Source organism: Bombina bombina, chromosome 1, assembly GCF_027579735.1.
Source record: "Bombina bombina isolate aBomBom1 chromosome 1, aBomBom1.pri, whole genome shotgun sequence".
Lineage (NCBI taxonomy): Eukaryota > Metazoa > Chordata > Amphibia > Anura > Bombinatoridae > Bombina > Bombina bombina.
Window position 1 is genome coordinate 46,385,153 of NC_069499.1, and position 25,581 is coordinate 46,410,733.

Consider the following 25,581-nt stretch of genomic DNA (forward strand, 5'->3'; position numbering starts at 1 on the left):
TCCCACCAGTTCCCATTGCTTTAAAGCCACCAAATGCTCTCCTGTAGAGACTGATAAGGACTACGGCTACACCCCAGACAAAACAGCACACTCTGGCACTCAAAAATAAAAAACTGTTGATTGAAGAATCAAAAACTAACACCTCACTTTGCCATCTCCTCTCACTAACGTAGGCAAAGAGAATGACTGGAGTGGGAGGGAAGGGAGGAGCTATATAACAGCTCTGCTGTGGTGCTCTTTGCCTCCTCCTGCTGACCAGGAGGCATAATCCCACAAGTAAGGATGAAATCCGTGGACTTATCGTGTCTTTGAAAAGAAATAGAATTTCCAGGATAGCAATTTATTAAAAATAAAAAATATTAAAAAAAAAAAGAATACAAATATATATTGTCTCAATGAAAAAAAGCAAATACATATTTACATACCTTGTAAGAATAAAAGTACAGTTGGTTTTTGACACCTGGAGATACAGGAGCGGTTTCTGCCAGTTCAAAAATAAAGAAGGCTGTTTTTGTTCTAAAAGGAAAACAAACAATTATGGAAAAGTTTCTCGTTGAGCAACTGGGTTATTTTATGTGACTACGTGCAAGGATCAAACTACAAAAAAATTAAACTGTTCAGGTTGTTTTTCAAACCAAGATGTATACGTGCAATAAATCCCTGTCTTCCAGTAGTAAAACATATCTATTCATTTGTCATATTGTGCCTTTCTTAGGCATCCTGAAAACTTGTGCAAAGTTTCTATATCTCCCCTTATTGCAAGAATCATTTCAAATATAGCTAAGCCAGGAACTATTTGAGAAAAAAAAAAAAGATGAATTTTCTGCAAAGCCTTTATTACAAAATCATTTAGCTTAGAAGACTTATGAAACCCATTGCGTATGCAATTTTTAACAACTTTTCAATTTAATTATTTTTTTATCAATTTTGCTTCATTCACTTGGTGTCTTTTATTGAAGGAGCATCAATGCGCGCACACACACACACACTGTATTTATATGTATATAATCTATACACTTTGGTTAATGAAAGCAAATTAAATCCAATGAAGGGTTGAATGGTTGTCTTTTGGACTAAGACTCCTCCTCTGTCACAGAGTTTCACCCACTTAAGGTGCAATAGTCCTATTTCTACTGAGGAGAGCTAAATAACCCAAAGCAAGCCACACAGAAATGTAAGCACCATGTGTTCGACACAGTGCAGGTGATCACACAGCAGTAATTAGAAAAGAGGGAAGTTGAGGGAAAGGATGGGATTGGGCGAATGAGAATTAAGGGGTTAAATATCCCAGCTTAAATTAGCTACCCCTTTAATTCTAGAGATAAGGCAGTGGTATACACAAGTATGTATAGTTAATGCAACAGGATTTGCAAAACAGAAAGCAAAGACTGCCTACCTCTAAATGATTATATAGTCAAGCCCATTGGTATATGGAATCAGATATGTGGTAAAATTTGTCTCAAATGGCAACATTCAAACTCAAAAACTTTATTGGAGACAAAGTGTAAGTCCAGCTGGACTCTTACACACACACGCACACACACACACACACACACACACACTCCTCTGAAGAAGCGGTATGTGAAACGCGCGTCAGGGGCACTGTTCACGGGGTCATAGCACCTCTCTGTTTTTAGTTGCTCGCTCATGTAGACAATGCTATTTAGTTGGTAATTTACAAATCGAACTTAACGCAGAATAATGTTAAACCAGTCTCCGATATAGTAGAGACTTTTGTAGCTCAGGTGGTTTTCTTGTTATTACTATAATCTAGCCAGTATAACGATAAGACAGCCTCCGTTATAGAAGAGGCTTTTGTAGAAAGGCAAAACTCTGTTTACATTTGGTTAATGCTGCAAGAAATACTATGTTTCAAATATTTTAATAATATGTACCCAATACTACAGATATATTTAGTGTAGCAACTATACCACAAAGTCACTTTGATAACCGACAGGGTTACGGCTCTCTATATGTTCATATGTGATTTTAATCACTTTAATAATGCAATTTGTGTAAAGAGTCTAACCTGTCCATTGTGTGACTCCATCTTTATGGTATTCTTTACAAACACATTAATTGTGAATTAACCCTTTGTGCATAGTTCATCATTGCACACATTTTGTAAATGTAAGGAAAAAATAAAAATAGGGGAGGGAAACACCCTCAGGGACACTTCCACTCTAAAAAGCCGAAAACAGTATACCCTAATAGTCATCAGTGTGTGTGTGGTGATTCAGTGTCTATGTGTGTGGTATATCAATGTCTATGTGTGTGGTGTATCAGTGTCTGTGTGGTGTATTAGTGTGTGTGTGTTGGGTGTATCAGTGTCTGTGTGGTGTATCCATGTCTGAGAGTGTGTGTGTGGGTTGCATTAGTGTCTGTGTGTATTGTGTGTATCAGTTTCTGTGTGTGTCGTGATTCAGTGTCTATGTGTGTGGTGTATCAGTGTCTATGTGTGTGTCTCAGTGTGTGTGGTGAATCAGGGTCTGTGTGTGTGGTGATTTAGTGTATATGTGTGTGGTGTATCAGTGTGTGTGTGTGTTTCTCAGTGTGTGGGGTGTATCAGTGACTGTGTGTGTGTGTGTGTGGTGTATCAGTGTCTATGTGTGTAGTCGATTAGTGTCTGAGTGTGGTGATTCAGTGTCTATATGTGTGGTGTATCAGTGTATGTGTGGTGTATCCATGTCCGAGAGAGTGTGTGTGGGTTGTATTAGTGTCTGTGTGTATTGTGTATATCAGTGTCTGTGTGTGTCGTGATTCAGTGTCTATGTGTGTGGTGTATCAGTGTCTATTTGTGTGTCTCAGTGTGTGTGGTGAATCAGGGTCTGTGTGTGTGTGGTGATTTAGTGTATATGTGTGTGATGTATCAGTGTCCGTCTATGTGTGTGGTGTATCAGTGTGTGTGTGTGTGTGTTTCTCAGTGTGTGGGGTGTATCAGTGACTGTGTGTGTGTGTGTGTGTGTGGTGTATCAGAGTCTATGTGTGTAGTTGATTAGTGTCTGAGTGTGGTGATTCAGTGTCTATATGTGTGGTGTATCAGTGTCTGTGTGGTGTATTAGTGTGTGTGTGGTGTATCAGTGTCTGTGTGTGTGTGGTGTATCAGTCAGTGTGTGTGTCTGTGTGTGGGGTGTATTAGTGTGTGTGTCTGGTGTATCAGTGTCTGTGTGTTTGTGTGTGTGGTGTATCCATGTCTGTGAGTGTGGTGTATCAGTGTGTGGGTGTGGGTTGTATCAGTGTCTGTGTGTGTGTGGTGTATCAGTGTCTGTGTGTGTGGTGATTCATTGTCTATGTGTGTGGTGTATCAGTGTGTGGGATGTATCAGTGTCTGTGTGTGTGGTGATTTAGTGTATCTGTGTGTGGTGTATCAGTGTATGTGTGTGTGGTGTATCAGTGTATGTGTGTGTGGTGTATCAGTGTCTCTGTGTGTGGTGTATCAGTGTCTCTGTGTGTGGATCAGTGTCTCTGTGTGTGGTGTATCAGTGTCTCTGTGTGTGGTGTATCAGTGTGTGTGTGTGTGGTGTATCAGTGTGTGTGTGTGTGGTGTATCAGTGTGTGTGTGTGTGGTGTATCAGTGTCTATGAGTGTGGTGTATCAGTGTCTGTGTGTGTGTATTGTATAAGTGTCTGTGTGTGGTGTATCAGTGTCTGTGTCTATCAGTGTGTGTGTGTGTGTGTATCAGTGTCTGTGTGTGTGTGTGTGTGTGTGTGTGGTGTATCAGTGTCTATGTGTGTGGTGTATCAGTGTCTGTATGTGTGGTGTATCAGTGTCTGTGGTGTATCAGTGTCTGTGTGTGTGGTGTATCAGTGTCTGTGTGTGTGGTGTATCAGTGTCTGTGTGTGTGGTGTATCAGTGTCTGTGTGTGTGGTGTATCAGTGTGTGTGTTTCTCAGTGTGTGGGGTGTATCAGTTTCTGTGTTGTGTATTAGTAAGTGTGTGTGTCGTATCCATGTCTGTGAGTGTGTGTGTAGGTTGTATCAGTGCCTGTGTCTTGGGTGTATCAGTGTTTGTGTGTGTGTGTGGTGATTCAGTGACTGTGTGTGTGTGTGTGTGGTGTATCAGTGTCTGTGTGTGTGTTGTATCAGTGACTGTGTGTGTGGTGTATCAATGTCTGTCTATCAGTGTCTGTGTGTGTGGTGTATCAGTGTCTTTGTGTGTATGGTGTATCAGTGTCTTTGTGTGTATGGTGTATCAGTGTCTATGTGTGTGGCGAATCAGTGTCTATGTGTGTGGCGAATCAGTGTCTATGTGTGTGGCGAATCAGTGTCTATGTGTGTGGCGAATCAGTGTCTATGTGTGTGGCGAATCAGTGTCTATGTGTGTGGCGAATCAGTGTCTATGTGTGTGGCGAATCAGTGTCTATGTGTGTGGCGAATCAGTGTCTATGTGTGTGGCGAATCAGTGTCTGGGTGTGTGTGTGTGGTGTATCAGTGTCTGTGTGTCTATCAGTGTCTATGTGTGTGGTGTATCAGTGTCTATGTGTGTGGTGTATCAGTGTCTCTGTGTGTGGTGTATCAGTGTCTCTGTGTGTGGTGTATCAGTGTGTGTGATGTATCAGTGTGTGTTTCTCAGTGTGTGTGTGTTTCTCAGTGTGTGTGTGTTTCTCAGTGTGTGTGTGTTTCTCAGTGTGTGTGTGTTTCTCAGTGTGTGTGTGTTTCTCAGTGTGTGTGTGTTTCTCAGTGTGTGTGTGTTTCTCAGTGTGTGTGTGTTTCTCAGTGTGTGGGGTGTATCAGTGCCTGTGTGTGTGTGTTTGTGGTGTATCAGTGTCTATGTGTGTGGTTGATTAGTGTCTGTGTGTGGCGATTCAGTGTATGTGTGGTGTATTAGTGTGTGTGGTGTATCAGTGTCTGTGTGGTGTATCAGTCAGTGTGTGTGTCTGTGTGTGGTGTATCAGTTAGTGTGTGTGTCTGTGTGTGGGGTGTATTAGTGTGTGTGTTGGGTGTATCAGTGTGTGTGTGTGTGTGTGTGGTGTATCCATGTCTGTAAGTGTGTGTGTTGGGTGTATCAGTGTCTGTGTGTGTGTGTTGTGTATCCATGTCTGTGAGTGAGTGAGTGTGTGTGTGGTGTATCAGTGTGTGGGTGTGGGTTGTATCAGTGTCTGTGTGTGTGGGGTGTATCAGTGTCTGTGTGTGTGGTGTATAAGTGTCTGTGTGTGTGTGGTGTATCAGTGTATTTGTGCGTGTGTGGCGTATCAGTGTCTTTGTGTGTGTGTGGCGTATCAGTGTCTTTGTGTGTGTGGTGTATCAGTGTCTGTGAGTCTATCAGTGTCTTTGTTGTATCAGTGTCTGTGTGTGTGGTGTATCAGTGTCTGTGTGTCTATCAGTGTCTATGTGTGTGGTGTATCAGTGTCTATGTGTGTGGTGTATCAGTGTCTGTGTGTGTTTCTCAGTGTGTGTGTGTTTCTCAGTGTGTGTGTGTTTCTCAGTGTGTGTTTCTCAGTGTGTGTGTGTTTCTCAGTGTGTGTGTGTGTTTCTCAGTGTGTGGGGTGTATCAGTGCCTGTGTGTGTGTGTTTGTGGTGTATCAGTGTCTATGTGTGTGGTTGATTAGTGTCTGTGTGTGGCGATTCAGTGTATGTGTGGTGTATTTGTGTGTGTGGTGTATCAGTGTCTGTGTGGTGTATCAGTCAGTGTGTGTGTCTGTGTGTGGTGTATCAGTTAGTGTGTGTGTCTGTGTGTGGGGTGTATTAGTGTGTGTGTTGGGTGTATCAGTGTGTGTGTGTGTGTGTGTGTGGTGTATCCATGTCTGTAAGTGTGTGTGTTGGGTGTATCAGTGTATGTGTGTGTGTGTGGTGTATCCATGTCTGTGAGTGTGTGTGTTGGGTGTATCAGTGTCTGTGTGTGTGTTGTGTATCCATGTCTGTGAGTGAGTGTGTGTGTGGTGTATCAGTGTGTGGGTGTGGGTTGTATCAGTGTCTGTGTGTGTGGGGTGTATCAGTGTCTGTGTGTGTGGTGTATCAGTGTCTGTGTGTGTGGTGTATCAGTGTCTGTGTGTGTGTGGTGTATCAGTGTATTTGTGCGTGTGTGGCGTATCAGTGTCTTTGTGTGTGTGTGGCGTATCAGTGTCTTTGTGTGTGTGTGGCGTATCAGTGTCTTTGTGTGTGTGGTGTATCAGTGTCTGTGAGTCTATCAGTGTCTTTGTTGTATCAGTGTCTGTGTGTGTGGTGTATCAGTGTCTGTGTGGTGTATCAGTGTCTTTGTGTGTGTGGTGTATCAGTGTCTTTGTGTGTGTGGTGTATCAGTGTCTTTGTGTGTGTGGTGTATCAGTGTCTTTGTGTGTGTGGTGTATCAGTGTCTGTATGTGTGTGTGGTGTATCAGTGTCTGTATGTGTGTGTGGTGTATCAGTGTCTGTATGTGTGTGTGGTGTATCAGTGTGTGTCTGTATGTGTGTGTGGTGTATCAGTGTCTGTATGTGTGTGTGGTGTATCAGTGTATATGTGTGTGGTGTATCAGTGTCTGTGTGTGTGCTGTATCAGTGTCTGCGTGTGTGTGGTGTATCAGTGTCTTTGTGTGTGTGGTGTATCAGTGTCTGTGTGTCTATCAGTGTCTGTGTGTGGTGTATCAGTGTCTATGTGTCTGGCGAATCAGTGTCTGTGTGTGTGTGTGTGTGTGTGGTGTATCAGTGTCTGTCTGTCTGTCTGTGTGATGTATCGGTGTCTGTGTGTGTGGTGTATCAGTGTCTGTGTGTGTGGTGTATCAGTGTCTGTATGTGTGGTGTATCAGTGTGTGTGTTTCTCAGTGTGTGGGGTGTATCAGTTTCTGTGCTGTGTATTAGTAAGTGTGTGTGTCGTATCCATGTCTGTGAGTGTGTGTGTACGTTGTATCAGTGCCTGTGTCTGGGGTGTATCAGTGTGTGTGGTGATTCAGTGACTGTGTGTGTATCGTTTTCTGTGTGTGTGGTGTATCAGTGTCTATGTGTGTGGTGTATCAGTGTCTATGTGTGTGGTGTATCAGTGTCTGTATGTGTGTGTGGTGTATCAGTGTCTGTATGTGTGTGTGGTGTATCAGTGTCTATGTGTGTGTGGTGTATCAGTGTCTATGTGTGTGTGGTGTATCAGTGTCTATGTGTGTGTGGTGTATCAGTGTCTATGTGTGTGTGGTGTATCAGTGTCTATGTGTGTGTGGTGTATCAGTGTCTATGTGTGTGTGGTGTATCAGTGTCTATATGTGTGTGGTGTATCAGTGTCTGTGTGTGTGGTGTATCAGTGTTTTTGTGTGTGTGGCGTATCAGTGTCTGTGTGTGTGGCGTATCAGTGTCTGTGTGTGTGTGTGGTGTATCAGTGTATTTATGTGTGTGTGGTGATTCAGTGTATCTGTGTGTGGTGATTCAGTATTTGTGTGTGTGTGTCTGGTGTGTTAGTGTGTTTAAAAACATAATTTATGTAAGAACTTACCTGATAAATTAATTTCTTTCATATTAGCAAGAGTCCATGAGCTAGTGACGTATGGGATATACATTCCTACCAGGAGGGGCAAAGTTTCCCAAACCTCAAAATGCCTATAAATACACCCCTCACCACACCCACAATTCAGTTTAACGAATAGCCAAGAAGTGGGGTGATAAAAAAGGAGCAAAAGCATCAAAATAAGGAATTGGAATAATTGTGCTTTATACAAAAAAATCATAACCACCACAAAAAAGGGGTGGGCTTATGGACTCTTGCTAATATGAAAGAAATTAATTTATCAGGTAAGTTCTTACATAAATTATGTTTTCTTTCATGTAATTAGCAAGAGTCCATGAGCTAGTGACGTATGGGATAATAAATACCCAAGATGTGGAACTTCCACGCAAGAGTCACTAGAGAGGGAGGGATAAAATAAAGACAGCCAATTCCGCTGAAAAATAATAATCCACAACCCAAAACAAAAGTTTTAATAAAAACTGAAAATATAAGCAGAAGAATCAAACTGAAACAGCTGCCTGAAGTACTTTTCTACCAAAAACTGCTTCAGAAGAAGAAAACACATCAAAATGGTAGAATTTAGTAAAAGTATGCAAAGAAGACCAAGTTGCTGCTTTGCAAATCTGATCAACAGAAGCTTCATTCCTAAACGCCCAGGAAGTAGAAACTGACCTAGTAGAATGAGCCGTAATTCTTTGAGGCGGGGATTTACCCGACTCCACATAAGCATGATGAATCAAAGACTTTAACCAAGACGCCAAAGAAATGGCGGAGGCCTTCTGACCTTTTCTGGACCCAGAAAAGATAAAAAATAGACTAGAAGTCTTTCTAAAATCTTTAGTAGCTTCAACATAATATTTCAAAGCTCTTACTACATCCAAAGAATGTAAAGATCTCTCCTTAGAATTCGTAGGATTAGGACACAAAGAAGGAACAACAATTTCTCTGCTAATGTTGTTAGAATTCACAACCTTAGGTAAAAATTTAAATGAAGTCCGCAACACTGCCTTATCCTGATGAAAAATCAGAAAAGGAGATTCACAAGAAAGAGCAGATAACTCAGAAACTCTTCTAGCAGAAGAGATGGCCAAAAGGAACAGAACTTTCCAAGAAAGTAATTTAGTGTCCAGAGAATGCATAGGTTCAAACGGAGGGGCTTGTAAAGCCCTCAGAACCAAATTAAGACTCCAAGGAGGAGAGATTGATTTAATGACAGGTTTGATACGAACCAAAGCCTGTACAAAACAATGAATATCAGGAAGATTAGCAATCTTTCTGTGAAAAAGAACAGAAAGAGCAGAGATTTGTCCTTTCAAGGAACTTGCAGACAAACCTTTATCCAAACCATCCTGAAGAAACTGTAAAATTCTAGGAATTCTAAAAGAATGCCAGGAGAATTTATGAGAAGAACACCAAGAAATGTAAGTCTTCCAGACTCGATAATAAATCCTCCTAGACACAGATTTACGAGCCTGTAACATAGTATTAATTACTGAGTCAGAGAAACCTCTATGACTAAGAATCAAGCGTTCAATTTCCATACCTTCAAATTTAATGATTTGAGATCCTGATGGAAAAAAGGGCCTTAAGATAGAAGGTCTGGTCTTAACGGAAGAGTCCAAGGTTGGCAACTGGCCATCCGAATGAGATCCGCATACCAAAACCCATGAGGCCATGCTGGAGCCACCAGCAGAACATCGAACGTTCCATTAGAATTTTGGAAATCACTTTTGGAAGAAGAACTAGAGGCGGAAAGATATAGGCAGGATGATAATTCCAAGGAAGCGACAACGCGTCCACTGCCTCCGCCTGAGGATCCCTGGATCTGGACAGATACCTGGGAAGTTTCTTGTTTAGATGAGAGGCCATCAGATCTATTTCTGGAAGTCCCCAGATTTGAACAATCTGAAGAAATACCTCTGGGTGAAGGGACCATTCGCCCGGATGTAACGTCTGGCGACTGAGATAATCCGCTTCCCAATTGTCTACACCTGGGAAGTGAACCTCAGAGATTAGACAGGAGCTGGATTCCGCCCATACAAGTATCCGCGATACTTCTTTCATAGCCTGAGGACTGTGAGTCCCACCCTGATGATTGACATATGCCACGGTTGTGACATTGTCTGTCTGAAAACAAATAAACGATTCTCTCTTCAGAAGAGGCCAGAACTGAAGAGCTCTGAAAATCGCACGGAGTTCCAAAATGTTGATTGGTAATCTCACCTCCTGAGACTCCCAAACCCCCTGCGCTGTCAGAGATCTCCATACAGCTCCCCAACCTGACAGACTCGCATCTGTTGAGATCACAGTCCAGGTTGGACGAACAAAAGAAGCCCCTTGGACTAAACAATGGTGATCTATCCACCACGTCAGAGAGTGTCGTACATTGGGATTTAAGGATATTAATTGTGATATCTTTGTATAATCCCTGCACCATTGGTTCAGCATACAAAGCTGAAGAGGTCGCATGTGAAAACGAGAAAACGAGCAAAGGGGATCGCGTCCGATGCAGCAGTCATGAGACCTAGAATTTCCATGCATAAAGCTACCGAAGGGAATGATTGAGACTGAAGATTTCGACAGGCTGAAACCAATTTCAGACGTCTCTTTTCTGTTAGAGACAAGGTCATGGACACTGAATCTATTTGAAAACCCAAAAAGGTTACCTTTGTCTGAGGAATCAACGAACTCTTTGGTAAATTTATCCTCCAACCATGTCTTTGAAGAAACGACACAAGTTGATTCGTATGAGATTCTGCAGAATGTTAAGACTGAGCAAGTACCAAGATATCGTCCAAATAAGGAAATACCGCAATACCCTGTTCTCTGATTACAGAGAGAAGGGCACCGAGAACCTTTGAAAAGATCCTTGGAGCTGTTGCTAGGCCAAACGGAAGGGCCACAAACTGGTAATGCTTGTCTAGAAAAGAGAATCTCAGAAACTGAAAGTGATCTGGATGAATCGGAATATGAAGATATGCAATCCTGTAAATCTATTGTGGACATATAATGCCCTTGCTGAACAAAAGGCAGAATAGTCCTTATAGTTACCATTTTGAATGTTGGTATTCTTACATAACGATCCAATATCTTTAAATCCAGAACTGGTCTGAAGGAATTCTCCTTCTTTGGTACAATGAATAGATTTGAGTAAAACCCCAGACCCTGCTCCAGAACTGGAACTGGCACAATTACTCCAGCCAACTCGAGATCTGAAACACATTTCAGAAATGAATCTAGCACAAACTTACTTCACCACCTCCACGGGAGGCAAAGTTTGTAAAACTGAATTGTGGGTGTGGTGAGGGGTGTATTTATAGGCATTTTGAGGTTTGGGAAACTTTGCCCCTCCTGGTAGGAATGTATATCCCATACGTCACTAGCTCATGGACTCTTGCTAATTACATGAAAGAAATAGAAATTCCAGCTGCAATTTTTAGAAGTTGAAGCCGGAACTAAATGAATGATTTACCTTGCTTCCCACATCTCTTCATTTGCAATTGCTTCCCAGGATGAAGAATCAAACCTTAAAACAAAAAAACAAAAATTCCATTTAGAGCATTGTACAACACTTACAGAAACCAACCCTAATCACACATACATAGAGAAGCCGGCATTTGGAGACACCATGAACAGAAAAATGATTTAATCAGAATCTTGTGATAAACATAAGTTTCTGAACTTAAACACAGCTACAATTACATCTAGGGGTTGAGAAGTGAAATGTTGTAAAGACATTGCAAAATTAAAATGCTGTGTGTGACAACCGACAGCTGTAAAATGTGGCATAAGGCTGATCCGTCACCTGCAGATTATGTTGCTTAAAAATAAAAAATTGTAAAAAAAATGGTTTACAAATTCAAACAGATCTTTTCTAATGAATTGAAATAGTTTAGAAAGGAGGAAACACAATCAATTGAGAAATCATTACACTGGGGGACATAGGAGGGAAGCTTCCTGCCCTAATATTATTACCTTTCATATTCTTCAGTCCAGTTATAAAGATTTGTTGTGTACTTAATCCATTCCTCTGCATTAAAAATTGTGTTTTTAGGGACTAACTTCTCACAGGACCCCCAGGGCCACAGCAAATGGGTTTTCCTCCAGGATGGGTCTCCTTCATGTAAACCAATGCACACAAATGTCTCCCTCCTGTGAGGTAAAATAATAATAAATCACTTTTTTTCACTTTCTGTGATGAGATTTTTTAAGTGAAAAATTTTCTGCAGGTTATTTTTAAATAAAAATCAATTTTAAATTAGGCAGTTACACTAAAGCACCAGTTGAAATGCAACGTGTTGATTAACTGGAGAATAATTACATTTTTAAAGTTTTTTTATAATATATTTCAGCAGTTGAAAACTGGATTGCAAATTAGCTGCAGACAAAAAAAAATGTAAAAAGTCTCTTAAATAAATTTGTTTCCTTTGCTCTTGGTCTAACATAGAAATGTAATAATAAAAAAGGTACATTACTCATAAGAATGGCTTATATTCAGAAAAAAACAGACTGGGAAAGGCTAGAGGTTGGGATTGAAAACAATCTGAGAGCCAGTCAATCAATGGGCTGCTGCTTTGCAGGTTTACTGCATATTTGACTGTTCACTTTCAACAGCACTTTGCTGTGGATGCGCTGTCTTAAGGAAAACTTACACAGTGCTGCCAGAGCACAGCACTCTTTGAAGAGAACAGCCTAATGTGGAGCAGTGCTGCAAAGTTAAATCGCTAACAGTTCCTACATGTGTCCTGTTCTTTCTGCAGACATGCTGCATTTTCTGCGATGACATCTCAGATCACTGTATGTTCTGCCATTGTTTAATCATAAATATCATTATCTGCAAAACTATTTTTAATACCAGACTACATTGAAAATTGATTTTTCTTTGCATAACTGTTTTGTAGATGATCCATTTATATAGCCCATCGAGGGTGTCTTTGTAAAAATGCTTAGTTTTGCTCATTTTTAAATAACATTGTGCTGATTTTCACACTCCTAACCAAGCTCCCAAGTTTTACATGTGTACTGATGTCTACAGATTCCTGCTGCTACTGTTTGTGTAAAGGGTCGTTTCATATGAGGGGGGATCGTCTGCTCTTCCTGCTTTCTCAGCCCCTTTCACTGGGTGTCCCAGTCTAACGTCATCAACAGTGCTAAACTGGGACCTTCTAAGTAAGTTTTTAAAAGGTTTTATACTGGATTTTTAGATCAGTATCTGTGCATGTTCTTATTTATAGTAGTGTCTGTTACATGCAGTTAGATTGATGTATACTGTCCATTTAAGTTGACTGCCGTAAGGTCATCTGGGGGAAAAAAATAGAGGGACTTTGGGAGAAAGATGAACTCTGAGAAAAAGAAAAGGTAGCATTTACAAAGATAAATAGAAAAGTATTTTATGATTTTTAAGCTGGAAGAAGAGAGAAAGAAAAAAGAGAGAAAGCATAATTTATGCTTACTTGATAAATTAATTTACTTCATGGTGGTGAGAGTCCACGATCCATTACTCCTCGGAAGTACTCTTACCACTAGGAGGAGGCAAAGATTCCCAAAACACAAGAGCTCTATAAAACCCCTCCCACCTCAGTCTAATGTATAGCCGAGCAAGTGAGGTAAGAAAAAGCAATGAGACAATAAAAGTAGCAGTAAAAAAAATGAAGAAAAACAAAACAAAAAAACCCCCAAAACATAGGGTGGTGTCTCGTGGACTCTCACCATGATAAAATAAATAAATTTATCAGGTAAGCATAAATATTTTCTTTTATACAGGTGGTGAGAGTCCACAATACATTACTCCTAGGAACTAATACCCAAGCAGTGGGGTATTAAGCTGATACCACTGCCTGAAGGACTTTCATACCAAAAGCTGCCTCAGAAGAAGCAAAAACATCAAAATGGTAGAATTTAGTATGAATAAAAGACCAAGTAGCCATCTTGCAAATTTGGTCAACAGAGGCCTCATTCTTGAAAGCCAAGGAAATTGCTGCAGACCTGGTAGAATAGCCAGTAATCCGTTTAGGTGGATTCTGTCTCAACTCCAAGTAAGCTTTATGAATCAAAAGCCTCAACCCGGAAGCCAAAGTAAAAACAGAAGAAGCTTTCTGCCCTCGTTATGAACCTGAAAAAAAGAATAAACAAACTAGAAGTTTGCCTAAAATCCTTAAAGACAGAATCTAAGCAAGTGTAAGGCTTAGCCTCAGAACCCTTAGAATCTTTAACCCCTAAAGAAAGCAAAACCTCTTTTTAAAAGAGAATAACTATGTTAAACTTTAAATAAAAAAAGGAGGATGATTTAGGTTTAACATCAGAAGAAGATTCCTAATTATCAGAGGAAGCTTCTTCTTCTGAAGAAACAACAGGATTATTAACAGGAACTGATCTTTTACGCTTACTTGAAGGCGGGAGAGTTGCCAACATATCAGAAATGGTAGACTTGATTAAATCTTTCACACCCGGAGCAAAGTCTGTAGAACTCCCCTGTAAAGAACAAACGAAAGGAGCAGTAATACCCTTAGAAGTAGAATTAGGTTGGTCTGAATGCATTAACATATGTAAACAAGAGTGACATAAATAAGCTGTAGGAGACACACTTAAAATTGGTAGGAAAGAGTTCAGAGGACCCAACTTTTAAGGTAGGTTTAAGGACAGAATAAGAAGGCTCCATTATAGCACTGAACTACAATACCATAAACAATTATATACCCATAGCTCCATTACAGCACTGAACTACAATACAATAAACAATTATATAGCCATAAAAAAGCTCTTCAGCAATGGAAAAACTTACCTCCTCCTAAAGTAGATTAATAAAACTTACTAGGCCAAGGCATGCTAAGCTCAAATAAAAATAAAGAAGTCGACAAGTAGACTCTACATCCGAAAACTAGTTATAGCTCAGCTGAGTAGGAGGGTGCATGCAAAGCTATTCTGTTAATAAGGAGATTAGTGCACCAAAACACGACATGCGCGTACTAAAGGGTATACGTGTGCTAGCCCGACACTTGCAGACCCAAAAAGCCAAAATGTGGAGGATAAAAACAAACGCCCATATGCGTGCGAAAACCCAGAGGGAGAAAGCTGACATGCAGTAAAAAATTCAAACTAAACCCTGCCACCAAAAAAAACTGATGCGCACAAACAATTTAAAGGGGAATAATGGTTAATATAAAGATTCTGTCCCAATGCTATATATATTATAAATATATAACTATAATTGTCCAAACAAGACTACAGAGTGTCATATAAATAAAAATATGATACTTCCCAACAGACATCTACTAGTAAAAACCAGTAGACAGCCAACCAGTACTGAAACAAGTCAGCAGAAGTTATGGAATAGGAGTATATTGTAGATCCATAAGAGGAGCCAAAAGACAAGACCCTGCAACCACTATGGAAAGTTTGTGAGAACATTTCCCATGAGGTGAAATAAAGAGTCACTAAACATACCCCATATACAGTGCATCCTTCTGACAAACAGGGGAAAATTAACATAGGCTGAAAGCCCCTCTCACTGAAGAATCATAAGAACAACTTAATTCTTCACCTTCCTCCAGCGGAGGAAAAAAACTAAATTTATGCTTACCTGATAAATTACTTTCTTTTATGATATGACAAGTCCACAGATTTCATCCTTACTTGTGCGATATTAACCTCCTGCTAACAGGAAGTGGCAAAGACACCACAGAAGAGCTGTATATATAGCTCCTCCCCTTCCCCTCCACCCTCAGTCAGTCGGCCGAAGGTATAGGAAGAGAAAAAGGAAAGGCTAAAAGGTGCAGAGGTGACTGAAGTTTACAAAAAAATATAAAGAAAAACTGTCTTAAAAAGAATAGGGTGGGCCGTGGACTCGTCATATCGTAAAAGAAAGTAATTTATCAGGTAAGCATAAATTTAGTTTTCTTTTACAAAGATATGACGAGTCCACGGATTTCATCCTTACTTGTGGGAAACCAATACCAAAGCAATAGGACACGGATGAAAGGGAGGGACAAGACAGATACCTAAACGGAAAGCACCACTGCTTGAAGAACCTTTCTCCCAAAAATAGCCTCAGAAGAAGCAAAAGTATCAAATTTGTAAAATTTGGAAAACGTGTGAAGGGACGACCAAGTCGCAGCCTTACAAATCTGTTCAACAGATGCATTGCTTTTAAAAGACCATGTGGAAGCCACAGCCCTAGTAGAATGAGCCGTAATTCTTTCAGGAGGCTGCTGTCCAGCAGTCTCATATGCCAGGAGGATGATACTTCTCAGCCAAAAAGAAAGAGAGGTAGCCGTAGCTTTCTGACCCCTACGCTTTCCAGAATAAACAAAGAATAAAGAAGAAGATTGACGGAAATCCTTAGTTGCCTGTAAGTAAAACTTTAAGGCACGGACCACATCCAAATTATGCAACATACGCTCCTTCTTAGAAGAAGGGTTAGGACATAAGGAAGGAACAACAATTTCCTGATTAATATTCTTATTTGAAACAACCTAAAAACAGAACTTTCCAGGCTAACAATTTGATATCCATGGAATGCATGGGTTCAAATGGAACCCCTGTCAGGGTGCCAGGAATCAGACTGAGACGAGAAGTGCAAAAATAATCACACCTTTATTAATAGCAAAAAATAATAAAAAGTCCACAAGTCAAATAACAAGCCAGGAATCAAAACCAGAGCTGGTAGTCAGACTAGCCGAGTCAGGAGCCAAAGCGAATAGTCAGACGAGCCGGAATCAGGAACAAGGAAAACAGCAGAGTCAGGAACAAGCCAGGGATCAGGAACCAGGAAGGACGTCAGGCAGCCAGGTAATACACAGGAACTCTCACAAACAGGTCTGAGACAATGCAAAGGCAAAGCATACTGAACAAAGGCCCTTTAAATAATAAGTGATGACATCACAATTCCGAGACTGCATCCTGTCTCACATGGATGATGCACACCAGTCTGGCCATAAAAGGAAGTGCAGGAATTGAGCAGCATCCCCCACAATGCACCATAGTCAGGAAGAGAGGTGAGTAAAATGGCTGCCAGCAGCACATGGCAAACAAAACAGGGGAAAAACCCTGACAACCCCTTGAAGAACTCAAAGAACTAAATCCAAACTCCAGGGAGGAGTAATGGGTCTAAATACAGGCTTAATTCTAGATAAAGCCTGACAAAAAGGCTGAACATCTGGTACATTTGCCAAACGTTTGTGAAACAGAATTGACAAAGCTGAAATTTGTCCCCTTAAGGAACTTGCTGACAACCCTCTCTCCAATCCTTCTTGGAGAAAAGACAGAATCCTAGGAATCCCAACTTTACTCCATGAGTAACTCTTGGATTCACACCAATAAAGATATTTACACCATATCTTATGATAGATTTTTCTAGTGACAGGCTTTCTAGCCTATATCAAAGTATTGATGACCGAATCAGAGAATCCTCGCTTCGATAAAATCAAGCGTTCAATCTCCACTCAGTCAGCTGCAGAGAAATTAGATTTGGATGTTGAAAAGGACCTTGAATGAGAAGGTCCTGTCTCAATGGAAGTTTCCACGGTGGCAGAGAGGACATGTCCACTAGATCCGCATACCAAATCCTGCGTGGCCACGCAGGCGCTATCAGGATCACTGAAGCTCTCTCCTGTTAGATTCGAGCAATCACGCGTGGAAGGAGAGGAAACGGCGGAAACACATAAGCTAGGCTGAACAACCAAGGCACTGCCAAGGCATCTATCAGTTCGGCCTGAGGATCCCTTGACCGGGATCCGTATCTTGGAAGCTTGGCATTGTGTCGAGATGCCATGAAATCCAATTCCGGTCTGCCCCATCTGAGAATCAATGAGGCAAATACCTCCGGGTGAAGTTCCCACTCTCCCGGATGAAAAGTTTGTTGACTTAGAAAATCTGCTTCCCAGTTCTCTACTCCTGGGATGTAGATTGCTGACAGAGGACAAGAGTGGGACTCCGCCCAACTGATTATCTTGGATACCTCTATCATCGCTAAGGAACTCCTTGCTCCCCCCTGATGATTGATAAATGCCACAGTCGTAATGTTATCCGACTGGATTCTGATTAATTTGGCCGAAGCCAACTGAGGCCACGCCTGAAGCGTATTGAACGCTCTCAAGTCCAGAATATTGATTGGAAGTAGAGACTCCACTTGAGTCCAAACACCCTGAGCCTTCAGGGAGTTCCAAACTGCACCCCAGCCCAGAAGGCTGGCATCTGTTGTCACTATCACCCACGAGGGTCTGCGGAAACAAGTCCCTTGGGACAGATGATCCGGCGACAACCATCAAAGAAGAGAGTTTCTGGTCTCTTGATCCAGATTTATCTGAGGAGATAAATCCGAATAATCCCCATTCCACTGTCCGAGCATGCACAGTTGCAGTGATCTGAGATGAAAGCGAGCAAACGGAACGATGTCCATTGCCGCTACCATAAATCCAATTACCTTCATACACTGAGCCACTGATGGCCGAGGAATGGACTGAAGTGCTCGGCAAGTATTTAGAATCTTTGATTTTCTGACTTTCGTCAGAAAAATTTTCATGGCTACCGAGTCTATCAGAGTTCCCAAGAAGGGAACCCTTGTCTGTGGGACAAGTGAACTCTTCTCTATGTTCACCTTCAAGCCGTGGGTTCTCAGAAAATACAACACTGTGTCCGTGTGAGAGTTTGTCAGATGATATATTGATGCCTGAATCAGAATATCGTCCAGATAAGGAGCCACCGCTATTCCTCGCGGTCTGAGAACCGCCAAAAGAGACCCTAGAACCTTTGAAGATTCTGGGTGCTGTGGCCAACCCGAAAGGAAGAGCCATGAACTGATAATGTTTGTCCAAGAAGGCAAACCTTAGAAACTGATGATGATCCTTGTGGATTGGAATATGAAGGTAAGCATCCTTTAAATCCACGGTAGTCATATATTGACCCTCCTGGATCATTGGTAAGGTTGTTCGTCTAGTCTCCATCTTGAACGATGGGACTCTGAGAAACTTGTTTAGACACTTGAGATCTAAAATTGGTCTGAAAGTTCCCTCTTTTTTGGGAACCAAAAAAAGGTCTGAGTAAAACCCCTGTCCCTGTTCCAATTTTGGAACTGGACAAATTACTCCCATAGTAGAAAGGTCTTTTACACAGCGTAAGAACGCCTCTCTTTTTATCTGGTTTGCAGATAACTTTGAAAGATAAAATCTCCCTCTTGGGAGAAAGTCCTTGAATTCCAATTGATAACCGTGGGTTACTATTTCTAGTGCCCAGGGATTCTGAACATCTCTTGCCCAAGCCTGAGCAAAGAAAGAGAGTCTGCCCCCTACTAGATCCTGTGCCGGATCAGGGGCCGCCCCTTCATGCTATCTTAGGAGCAGCAGCTGGCTTTTTGGATTGTTTACCCTTATTCCAGTTCTGATTAGGTCTCCAGACTGACTTAGATTGGGTAAAATTCCCTTCCTGCTTTGAGGAAGAAGAAGAAGCGGGTGGTCCTCCTTTAAAGTTCCGAAAGGAACGAAAATTATTCTGTTTACCCCTCATTTTAACCGATTTATCCTGAGGTAGGGCATGGCCTTTACCTCCTGTAATATCATAAATGATTTCCTTCAATTCTGGCCCGAAAAGGGTCTTACCTTTAAAGGGAATAGCTAAAAGCTTATGTTTTGATGACACATCAGCAGACCAAGATTTGAACCACAATGCCCTACATGCTAAAATAGCAAATCCTGCATTTTTTGCCGCTAATTTAGCAATTTGAAAAGCGGCATCAGTAATAAAAAGAATTAGCTAGCTTGAGAGCCTTAATTCTATCTAAGATGTCATCTAATGGAATCTCAACCTTAAGAGACTCTTCTAGAGCCTCAAACCAAAAAGATGAGGCAGTAGTTACTGGAACAATGCAAGCCGTAGGTTGTAAAAGAAACCCCTGATTAACAAATAATCTCTTTAGAAGACCCTCTAATTTCTTATCCATAGGACAACTATCCTCAATGGGTATAGTAGTACGCTTAGCTAGGGTAGATATAGCTCCCTCTACCTTAGGGACCGTTTGCCATGAGTCCCGAATGGTATCCGATATGGGAAACATTTTCTTAAAATTAGGAGGGGGAGAAAATGGTATACCTGGTCTATCCCATTCCTTTCTAACAATTTCCGAAATTCTCTTAGGAACCGGAAAAACATCAGTGTAAGTAGGTACTTCCAAATATTTATCCATTTTACACAATTTCTCTGGAGGAATCACAATAGGGTCACAATCATCCAGAATCGCTAAAACCTCCCTAAGTAACAGGCGGAAGTGTTCAAGCTTAAATTTAAATGACATAGCATCCGAATCTGTCTGAGGCAAAACATTCCCTAAATCAGAAATTTCACCCTCAGACAGTAATTCCCTGATCCCCAACTCAGAGCACTGTGAGGAAACATTGGAAATAGCTAATAAAGCATCAGAGGATTCAGTATTTACATTAATACTTGACCTACTGCGTTTACCCTGCAATACTGGTAATTTAGACAATACCTCTGTAAGGGTAGTTGACATAACTGCAGCCATCTCCTGCAGAGTAAAGGAATTAGACGCACTAGAAGTACTAGGCATCGCTTGTGTGGGCGTTAAAGGTTGTGACACTTGGGGAGAATTGTAAGGCATATCCTGATTCTCTTCAGACTGAGAATCATCCTTAGGAACATAAATATATATAGCACTGTTCATTATACCAATCCTATTTAACTGAGTTTAAGTGTTTTTAACTCTTTCAGGCTACTTCTGTGTGAATGTTTGTTCCTAGTTGTTATAATAAAGTATTAAAGTATGAATGTAATGGAACATTTTAAAAAAATAGAGTAATTCCACATTTATATAATTAATTGGAGTTAAAGAAATTTATTTTTTTGTGGTATTCTTTTCTATCAATCCTAAGTGTATTTTCTTTGTACAATTAGTATTCCTAGTTGTTTAATCCTTAGGAACACTTACTTTATTTAAAATATGGTTTTTACATTGTAAAGCCCTTTCAGTACAAAAGTTACACAATGTTAGAGGGGGTTGCACAATAGCTTCTAAACACATAGAACAATGAGAAACCTCAATGTCAGACATGTTGAACAAACTAGTAATACCACAAAAGTCGTTTAAACACTTATGTATAGCATAAAATAAACATTAGAAAAAATGTGTACTGTGCCTTTAAGAAAAGAAAAAGTTAACGATTTTTCCAAAATGCACAAAAAACGTTAAATTATTCCCAAATTTAACTTAAATATCGTTGGTTAATCCAAAAATTACTGCACCCAGAAGCAAAGGCAGAAAAAAGGCTTTAGAAGTACTTATATCAACATCTAGTCAAAAGATAGATTAAAAATACCCTCTGCACCTCGCCACAGCTCTGCTGTGGCGCCTACCTGCCCCCAGAGTACTTTGAATCAAGTTTCCAACCCTTCAGACCAGCTACACAGTTCAGGAGCCACCGAGTTACTGTTTGCTGCTGCTAAGCCTGAAAGAAATGCACCAAAATAGGCCCCGCCCCTTAAGGTCAAAAGTTGGAGTAGGCCCAAACAACACCGCATGGGAAAGCAGTTTTGCACTAAAGTAGAAATACACACACAATACAACCCTCAAGCATAAAATCAATAAGTTTTAAGTGCCAAAAAAAAAAAAAAAAAAATAAAACATTGTTTTTAACATTGTCTCCCATGTCACATAATGCCCAAATATCAACTAATGATAAATATAATATAGGGACTCCAGTAACACCCCTCTTATTAAAATAGGTTTTACTGCTTACCCCATCCCCATACAGGGAAATGATGCCAGCCAGTTCTGATACACCAAGTCTCCTCAGAAAAAAAAAAGGCTGCACATACCTTAATGCTGCTTGTAGCATGAAACCGGTCTCCACACTGAAGATGTCTCATGGTTACCTTCAGAAGTCTTGTGGGAACCAGCGTGGATCTTAGTTACAAATGCTAAGATCATCAAACCTCAGGGCAGAAATCTTCTTCCATATCCCCCTGAGGAAAATAGTACGCACCAGTACCATTTAAATAAAAAACTTCTTGACTGAAGAAACTAATACTAACACCTCACTTTACCATGTCTTCCTAGTGTAACACAGGCAAAGAGAATGACTGAGGGTGGAGGGGAAGGGGAGGAGCTATATATACAGATTCCCAGGAGTAATGGTTCATTGAATCTCAGCAACTGTATGAAAGAAAATTTTTGTATAGTGCAGTGATCCCCGCCTCCCCCAAGCGATTATTACAAGTGATGCTCTACCCCTCCCTCACCCGTTTCTGTAGCGTAGGGAACCCATCATCCCAAACATTTTTTCTGTAGCGTAGGGAACCCTCCCCTTCCCGTTATGTGTCATTCATCCGTCTCCCTCCCATGGCTTCACTGCAAGCCGATGCAGACAGTAATACAGAGTGTCACTGCCTGTATTGGCGATCTTCCTTTATATGACAAAGAAAGAACTCCCTTACCATATGAAGGTAGACACCTACTGCCCCTGGCTGCAGTCACCGCTGTAAAAGCTGAGCCAGACTGTAGCATGAGCCAGACGTAGGTACTACGTTACATGGTAGGCTTTGCCAAGTACTGTGTAATATAGTATCTACGTCCAATGGCTTAAGGGGTTAACAGCAACATAGTTCAACAATAAATACAGAAAAGGGGAAAATGTCTTAAATCAAGTCAAATAACTGATTTAAATTAATCTAAAGTTACCAAATTATTTTGTGCATTGACCAACTCATATAAAGCTTAAAGTGAATGCCAATTTTCAGCAATGAGTGCCCGGTTTTTAAAAATACTTTTAAAAACAGGGGCACTTTCATTGATGAAAATTTACATTGCACCGGATTTGTAGAAATACTTAACTTTTACTTCTGCAAAGCCGGATCGCCGATCCCAGCCTCAGTTCCTCTGTACTGACGTCAGAAATGTCAAAACCGGCTTCCTCCAATCATGGCTTGCACCCCAGAGCGTCCATCTCGTGATGCCCGGCTGTGATTGGAGGAAGCCAGTTTCGTCATTGCTGTGGTTGTACAGCAGGAAGAAGGCGGGGGATCATCGATCCGGCTTTGCAGAAGTAAAAGGTAAGTATTTCTACGAATCCGGTGCAATGTAAACTTTCATCAATGAAAGTGCCCATGTTTTTAAAAGTATTTTTAAAAACCGGGCACTCATTGCTGAAAATTGATATTCACTTTAAAGGGACATGAAGGTGCAAAAAGAAAATGTTGTAATGTTAGAGCATTTTATTATTGCAGCAATGAACTAGTAGCATATGTGTGTAGCCTCCAATCAGCAGCTAGCTCCCAGTAGTGTATTGCTGCTCATGAGCTTACCCTTATGTGCTTTTCAACAAAGGATACCAATAGAATAAAGCAAATAGAAATATAGTGGAAAGTTGTTTAAAATTATTATTTGATTAAATAAATAAATTGATATTATATATGTATAGCATAGAGTAGAGAAGGTAAAGAGGTGATATGATAGAAACTTTCAAGAATATTAAAGGGTTACCGAACCCACATTTTTTTCTTTCATGATTCAGATAGAACCTGCAATTTTAAGCAACTTTCTAATTTACTCCTATTATACTTTTTTCATTGTTCTCTTGGTATCTTTATTTGAAAAGGCAGGAATGTAAGCTTATGAGCTGGCTTATTTTTGGTTCAGCGCCCTGGATAGCGCTTTCTGATTGATGGCTGCATTTATCCAGCAATCAGCAAGCGCTACCCAGGTGCTGAACCAAAGATGGGCAGGCTTGTAAGCTTACAATCTGAATAATGAAAGAAAAAAATTAGCTTTATATCCCTTCAAGTATGTGAGAATTCAATATCAGAGTTAAAAAGAGGAATGAAGAAAAAAATGATAATGGGGTAAATTAGAAAAGGAAACTTATGCCTACCTGATAAATTGATTTCTTCTAAGATACGACGAGTCCACTGATTCATCCTTTACTTGTGGGATATTATCCTCCTGCTAACAGGAAATGGCAAAGAGCCCCACAGCAGAGCTGTCTATATAGCTCCTCCCCTGACTCCACCCCCCAATCATTCGACCGAAGGCATAGGAAGAAAAAGGAGAAACTAAAAGGTGCAGAGGTGACTGAAGTTTTAAACAAAATAATATAATCTGTCTTAATTTGACAGGGCGGGCCGTGGACTTGTTGTATCTTAGAAGAAATCAATTTATCAGGTAAGCATACATTTCCTTTTCTTCTATAAGATACGACGAGTCCACTGATTCATCCTTTACTTGTGGGATACAATACCAAAGCTATAGGACACGGATGAACGGGAGGGACAAGACAGATACCTAAACAGAAGGCACCACTGCTTGAAGAACATTTCTCCCAAAAATAGCCTCAGAAGAAGCAAAAATATAAAATTTGGAAAATTTGGAAAAGGTATGAAGGGAGGACCAAGTCGCAGCCTTACAAATCTGTTCAACAGAAGCATCGTTTTTAAAAGCCCATGTGGAAGCTACCGCTCTAGTAGAATGGGCTGTAATCTTTTCAGGAGGCTGCAGTCCAGCAGTCTCGTATGCCAAACGGATGATGCTTTTCAGCCAAAAAGAAAGAGAGGTAGTCGTAGCTTTTTGTCCTCTACGTTTTCCAGAATAGACAACAAACAGGGAAGATGTTTGACGGAAATCCTTGGTCGTTTGCAAGTAAAACTTCAAGGCACGAACCACGTCCAAGTTATGTAACAGACGATCCTTCTTAGAAGAAGGGTTAAGACACAGAGAAGGAACAACAATTTCCTGATTAATATTCTTGATAGAAACACAACCTTAGGAAGGAATCCAGGTTAAGTGCGCAAAACCACTTATCAGAATGGAATATAAGATAAGGCGAGTCACATTGTAATGCAGATAGCTCAGAAACTCTTTGAGCAGAAGAGCTAGCAACTAAAAACAGAACTTTCCAAGATAGAAGTTTAATATCTATGGAATGCATAGGTTCAAACGGAACCCCTTGAAGAACATTAAGAACTAAATTCAAACTCCATGGCGGAGCAACAGGTTTAAACACAGGCTTAATTCTAACCAAAGCCTGACAAAACAACTGAACGTCTGGGACGTCTGCCAGATGCTTGTGCAGTAAGATTGAATAAGCAGAAATCTGTCCCTTTAAGGAACTACCCCACAGCCCTGCTGTGAAGCCTACCTGCCTTCAGGGGTCTGCAAAATCGGATTAACCCTTCGATTAGGCCCAAACTCTCTTGAAGGGCCCACCGGAGCTGGAGCTTGCTGCTTGCAAGGGGAATATAACTGCGCAACTGAGGCGCGAAAATAGGCCCCGTCCATCTACTCGATGTCTCACAGCTTTGCAAAAGGACCGATCCAAAGCGGTCTAAAAATCTAGCCATGTGGGTTCATATACCCAAGTCTAACTGAAGCCATGTGTACCCTCCATTGCCAATAAAAAAGAAAACGTTTGTCACAAAAAAACGTTGTTATCTCCCAACATATAATTGTTTGCCCACAAACATTATGTTATCAATGTCAATCATTTTATAGCCCAACATATAGGTCCAGTAATACTCTTTTTCACAATAGAATTACTGCTTACCCCTTCCCTCATGGGGATACTGTCAGCCAATTCTGAAATAACAGTCTCTCCAGAAAAAAATGACTGAGCATACCTCAATGCTTTTAGCATGAAAACCGTTCCTCACACTGAAGTTTCTTAAGTACTCATCAGCCATTCTGTGGGAACTACTCTGGATCTTAGTAACAACTGCTAAGATCATCAGTCTCCAAGCAGAAATCTTCATCCATCTGCTGCCTGGGAAAAAATAGCACTCACCGGTACCCTTTAAAATTACAAATTCTTGCTTGAAGAAAATAAAAACTAACATTTTATCACCTCTTTCGCTTTACCCTTCCTATCACTTAGTGTAGGCAAAGAGAATGACTGGGGTGGAGTCAGGGGAGGAGCTATATAGACAGCTCTGCTGTGGTGCTCTTTGCCACTTCCTGTTAGCAGGAGGATAACATCCCACAAGTAAAGGATGAATCCGTGGACTCGTCGTATCTTATAGAAGAAAGTTGCTTAAAATTGCTGCTGTATCTGAATTATGAAAGAAAAAAAAATTGGGTTTAGTATCCCTTTAAGGACCATTACAGTCGGAAAATGACACTCTCTAAATCATTAAAGCAAGCAATTTTAAGACTGGCACCTGTAATAGCACTTTAAAAAAGCTGAAA

General features: G+C 40.7%; 1 protein-coding gene across 1 annotated transcript in view; it reads right to left on the reverse strand.

Annotated features, from left to right (window-relative positions):
- The window catches only part of TMEM260 (transmembrane protein 260), a 298,899-nt gene that overhangs the window by 44,953 nt on the left and 228,365 nt on the right, over positions 1–25,581 (reverse strand). Inside the window, exons 14-16 of the mRNA XM_053697331.1 lie at positions 11,379–11,555; positions 10,876–10,929; positions 426–516 (exon numbers count right to left, since the gene is read on the reverse strand). Of these exons, the coding sequence (XP_053553306.1) occupies positions 426–516; positions 10,876–10,929; positions 11,379–11,555 (322 nt within the window). The remainder of the gene's footprint in view (positions 1–425; positions 517–10,875; positions 10,930–11,378; positions 11,556–25,581) is intronic.